The 5,899-nt window shown below is 45.0% G+C and overlaps 1 protein-coding gene across 1 annotated transcript in view; it reads right to left on the minus strand.

Annotated features, from left to right (window-relative positions):
• The window catches only part of Ambra1 (autophagy and beclin 1 regulator 1), a 202,829-nt gene that overhangs the window by 16,332 nt on the left and 180,598 nt on the right, over positions 1–5,899 (minus strand). The window contains exon 16 of the mRNA XM_013352584.2: positions 355–494. Coding sequence (XP_013208038.1) covers positions 355–494 — 140 coding nt within the window. The remainder of the gene's footprint in view (positions 1–354; positions 495–5,899) is intronic.

Genomic DNA, 5,899 nt, shown 5'->3' on the forward strand with positions numbered 1-5,899 from the left:
AGGCTGGTCTCGAACTCACAGAGATCCGCCTGCCTCTGCCTCCCGAGTGCTGGGATTAAAGGCGTGCACCACCACCGCCCGGCTGAGAAGAAGGTTCTTTAAGCAGCCTGGGAAGTTACGTGTGGAAACACTATGAAAATACAGAAGCCCCTTCCCCCTTCTATGCAGTTAAGGCTAGTTTTGAACCTCATCCTTTTGTTCATGTCCTTCATGTATTACCTCCAATACCTATCTAGCAGGGTTTGCATTGTCCTTGTAGAAGGCCCTACCTGGTTGGCCAGGCCCACAAGTGAGCACTGTTTGATGTAAGCCTCTGTTCAGACAGTGTCCATTCCCACCCCTTGAGAAACTCACTCTGGTCGGCAGATCACCAGGTCTCCTTTGTTGGTGCCATAGGCCAAACCAAGTCCTGGCTCAGGTAGCCAACGGGCAGAGTTGATGCTGACATGTCTCCGCTGGTCAGCAGGCATGGGGTAAAGGACGTTGAAAACTCTCTGGGTGGGAGACAGAGAAAAGAATGGGAGGAGAAACAACTTGTTACCAAAAATAAGAAATGCAAGGAGGATCAAATTAATCACAGGGAAAGGAGGAGACTTTAGACTGGGAATGGGCTAAGACCCGGGGAGGAGGAGTGGGGGTCCTCTTACTCTCCAGAGAGCTAAGTCTCTTCTGGGAGCACACTTAATCTCAGCATGCCTCACCTCACTGCTTTGACAGAAGGGCCAGAAAGGCCTCACCTACAGCCCACCACACTGGAAAGGAATGGCCATAACTTTCCTGTGACCAGCATAGAACCAGCGAAAGGCAACCTGGGCTGGTAGTATTGTTACTATGGAAACCCCAGAGCTCCCACAGCAATGGGGAATTGGAGGTGATAGGGGGGCGGGAGGGGGTGATAACATCAGAGAACATTCTTAATTCATCTAATTAAAAGCACTGTTAAAGCTGCTATTGTTAAGGAAATCCAAAAGATATTCAGATGTGGGGAGCAGGGTAGAGGGAATCTTCAACTTGCAGGCCCATGACTACCTTCTGGCTTAATAAACCACCATTAGATCCATCTCCTTTCTCAAAGGCAGAAATTCCCATTTCAGTAATTTCTGTCATCTTTCCAAAAGCTACTTTGTCTTGAGGGTCACCTGGCTTCATCTACAGTTTGGGCTCAAGGGAAATTCAGTGACAAGGTCTCTGACACTCACCTTTAGTCAGAGATTGGGGCACGGAAGAGAAAAATGAAAAGACAGGGGCATTTACTTGAACTTAACTTTGAACCCTGATGTAACTACATAATAACTTGTCTAGATCTTAGCTTAAAAACGTCCCATTCAAGACTGAGGATACAGCTCAGCTGACAGAGTGCTTGCCTACGCATTCATGAAGCCCTCTGTTTGATCTCCAGCATCGCATGTGTGTGGTGATACACACCTGAAATCCCAGCACTCAGGAGGGCAACGGGGGGGACGGGGATGGAACTGACTAACCAATCACTACTACCACAGAAACACTTGCATTCAAATAAATAGGAAAATTTAAGAAATGAGGGATATAAAAATGGCCTGGCATGGCATAAGCTTATAAATGGCAGCTGTGGATACTGTGGCGAGGAGCCTGAGCTTCAGATCCCTACAGAGGGCCCGTGGAAGGGCAGGAGTAAGACTCTCCTCATTTTTTCCCACTTTTTTTTTTTTTGTTTTGTTTTTCGAGACAGGGTTTCTCTGTAGCTTTGGAGCCTGTCCTGGAACTCTCTTTGTAGACCAGGCTGGCCTCGAACTTACAGAGATCCGCCTGCCTCTGCCTCCTGAGTGCTGGGATTAAAGGCATACGCCACCACTGCCCAGCTGCCTCCTTGATCTTTAAATTGTCAGGTAGGATGGATTTCCTCTGCCTTCATTTGCTTCTAAGGATGGCAGAGGCAGGGTAGTTGAGCAGTGCATATAGACTGAATTTAAGGTGCTTTGATAACTAAAATTAATAAAATTATTATTATACTAGAGACAGGGTCTTGCCCAACCTGTCCTTTAATTTTTGGGTTCAAATGATCCTTCCACCTTAGCCATATCTAATTTAATAATTCTTTCTCTTTTCTTTTTTTTCTTTCCTTTCCTTTCCTTTCCTTTCCTTTCCTTTCCTTTCCTTTCCTTTCCTTTCCTTTCCTTTTCTTTTCTTACCTCCCCAAGACAGGGTTTCCCTGTGTGTAGCCCTGGCTATTCTGGAGCTTCCTGTGTAGACCAAGCTGGCCTCAGACTCAGAGATCTGACTGCCTCTGCCTCCAGAGTGTTGGGATTAAAGCTGTGTATTATCATACCCAACTGATAATTATTTTCTTTTATTTATTTATTTATTTATTTTTGGTTTTTCGAGACAGGGTTTCTCTGTAGCTTTGGAGCCTGTCCTGGAACTAGCTCTGTAGACCAGGCTGGTCTCGAACTCACAGAGATCCGCCTGCCTCTGCCTCCCAAGTGATGGGATTAAAGGCGTGCGCCACCATTGCCCGGCCTGGTAATTATTTTCTGACTACTCTAATAAGAGACTAAAAAGGGGGGAGAGGGAGCTGGAGAGATGGCTCAGTGGTTAAGAGCATTGCCTGCTCTTCGAAAGGTCCTGAGTTCAATTCCCGGCAACCACATGGTGGCTCACAACCATCTGTAATGAGGTCTGGTGCCCTCTTCTGGCCTGCAGACATACACACAGACAGAATATTGTATACATAATAAATAAATAAATATTTAAAAAAAAATAAAAAGGGGGGAGAGAAAATACGCTCAAAATATTTTGTATGAACACTTAAAAAAATTTTAAAAAGAGACTGAAAGAAAAAAAAGCACTGAAGCTAAAACCTGGAGTGGGAATGGTGGTGCAGCCTTGTAAGCCTAGCCCTTGAGGCTGGGCAAGAGGACCTTAGTTTTGAGATCAGCCTAGGCTATATGGTGTGACCCTGCCTAAATGCCCCACTCCAAAGAAATAAAATTCAAATGAAGAGTCTCTTTCCTGATCTGCTCAAAGCAAGCAGTCTTGGTTTTGAGAATATGGATACAACTGGAAAAGCCTTCACCAAGACATGCACATCCCATACATTATCATACAACGAGAATCCTGAGATCACTAACTTTTCTGGTGTGGCACTAAGAAAGGTATCTAGCTCTGATATGGTCCTCAGATTGAATGAGCCTTTACCAACACATACCTGGCTTTGGCTTGAGCTCTAACTGTGCTTACTGAACTAAGAAACTCTTGATCTAGCATGATGGAACACAGCTAGGAACACAGCACCTGGAAGCTGAGGTGTGAGTAACAGAAGCTCAAGGCCATTTTGAGACCACCTCAAAACAAAAACAAATCAAAGGGCAGAGGTGGCTCAGCAGGCAGAGGAACTTGCACACAGGCCTGCCGACCTCTATACCCCACAAGGTGTCAGGAGACAAGTGACTCCTGACCACTGTCCTCTGACCTCCATACACGCCACACATGAGTGCACTTACACAAGCAGGCACAAAATTAAAAAACAAAAACAAACAAAAACCACCAAGCCAAACCAAAACAAAGATAAAAACCTCCTATGCCAGGCTGTAAAGATGACCCAGTAGTTAAGAGCACAGGCTGCTCTCCTAGAGGGCCAGGGTTCAATTCCCAGCATCCAGATGGTGGGTCACAGCCATCTGTACTCTAGTCCCAGGGATCCAAAATCCTCTCCTGGTTTCCTTGGGCATGCAAGTGGTAGATAGATAGATAGATAGATAGATAGATAGATAGATAGATAGATAGATAGATAGATAGACAGACAGACGCACACACATATATGTAAAATGCCCATACACATTAAGTAAATGAAGAGACATATTTCCAGTGAGACTCAATTAAAAAGAATTAGTCAGAGCTCACAAATTTTCTAACTAAAATCCAGCCCAATGATATCAGGTACAGTGACACACATCTTTGTAATACTAGTGTTTAAGGGAGAGAAGCAGGAGAACTTCTCCAAATCTGAGGCTAGCCTGGGCTACGTAAGGCCCTATCTTAAGGAGGGGGGAAAGGCCCGGAGAATTTATGAACTTCAGTTCTAATCATCCAGAATATGGCCTCCTGGCCTGTGGATTAATCTCCTCATACAAACATTTGGCAGAGCTTTGAGCACACTCAGAGCTATTGCTGAACACTTGGCATATCTTGACAGTTCACACAGCCAAGACTTTTCCTTTAAATAAAGAAATGTGGGGCTAAGGACATGGCTTGGTGGTTAAGAGTGCCTGCTGTGCCCTAAGAGTCATGGGAATGTGGATTCGTCCTCTGGCTATAGCTTATCTTTCCCAAACCCGAGTCTTTAAGCAGAGCCAAAGGGGCAACTCCAATCATCTGTCACCTGCAACATTTGGAGATTAGGCTAAACCTAATTTGTGACAGGAAGCTAGAAGAATGTGCTATGGACACTCGCATCCTGCAGCTTCTGACCACCACACTGAAGCATGAGAGTGAGCGGAAGGAGATGAGCACAGAGTGCCAGGGCAGAGGAGCACCTAGAAGATGGAGGGACACAAGATTCCTGACTCTTAGGTCCTTTCAGACATTTATGCAACCTAACGGCCCTTCAGCAGAGAGAGCCTGACCCCATCTAAGGAGTTGGAGGGTTTTCTATCCCTTTCCCTGGCCAGAGCTAGATAGCTCTCAGTGTCCCTCATGGAGAAGAAATGTGTCTCACAAGTAATCAAGCCCTGGAGATGAGAAAATTATCTGGGCAAAAATTTCCCCAAACTGACAGAAGGTTAGGTAGCTCCAGTTACTCCTGAACCATGTCTGGTTTTTCAGTCATAGTCTGTATAAACCAGTTTGGCTGAGGCTCTTCCAAGACTGTGACGGGGTTGGGCTCTGTGAATCAAGTTCACCTGCACCAACAATCTGATTCAGTGTAGGTAGCAGACAGCTTTGCCTCAGCTAAGGTTCCACAGATAAAGTTAAAAGGTTTCCAGCTGGGCAGTGGTGGCACACACCTTTAATCCTAGTACCTGGGAGACAGAGGCAGGTACTCTATGAGTTTGAGGCCAGCCTGGTCTACAAGAGCTAGTTCCAGAACACCTAGGGCTATTAACAGAGAAACCCTGTCTCAAAAAACCAAAAAAAAACAAAAAAAAAAAAAAAAAAAAAAAAAAAAAAAAAAACAAAAAAAAAAACAACCCAACAAACCCCCCCCGCAAAAAAAAAAGAAAGAAAGAAAGAAAGAAAGAAAGAAAGAAAGAAAGAAAGAAAGGAAAAGAAAAGAAAAGAAAAGAAAGGTTTCCTTAACACTCTTCAAGTGTCCTGAAGTCCCTGGAGTGTGAAAGGTCACGCCAGTCATCTGCCAACCTCCTGACCCACGACAGAATGGCATCCCATGAACTACACTAATTCTAGGATACTGGAAGAGAACTATGAGAACCTGGGGATCCTGTGCAAGAAACCATACAAAACTGCACCGCTGACTCATGTCTGGAAAGTCTCGGTTTCACCTGCGTTAGCTGTAGCTAATGCTTTGGAACATGACAGGTGCTAACAGCACATCTCCCTCCTAGGAAGCACAGCATTCTCATTCTGTCTATCATGAAAATGAGAATATGCTAGAAGGAACAGACCGTAGCAACCATACAGTCTCAGTACATCAATAGGGAATGGGCCAAGTCACCAAATCTTCATAGTTCTAAGGGAGCAGAGGAAGATTATGATTCCTCCATCCACTTCTAGGGGTCAACAAAACCCATGGATCACTTGCTTATCCATTAAGACAGTAGGAACAAAAGAAAAAGTTCCCAGGGGCTGGAGAGATGGTTCAGAGGTTAAGAGCATTGCCTGCTCTTCCAAAGGTCCTGAGTTCAATTCCCAGCAACCACGTGGTGAGATCTTGGGCATGCAAGTGGTAGATAGATAGATAGAT

This window comes from Microtus ochrogaster, assembly GCF_000317375.1.
Source record: "Microtus ochrogaster isolate Prairie Vole_2 chromosome 14 unlocalized genomic scaffold, MicOch1.0 chr14_random_1, whole genome shotgun sequence".
In the NCBI taxonomy this organism is placed as follows: domain Eukaryota; kingdom Metazoa; phylum Chordata; class Mammalia; order Rodentia; family Cricetidae; genus Microtus; species Microtus ochrogaster.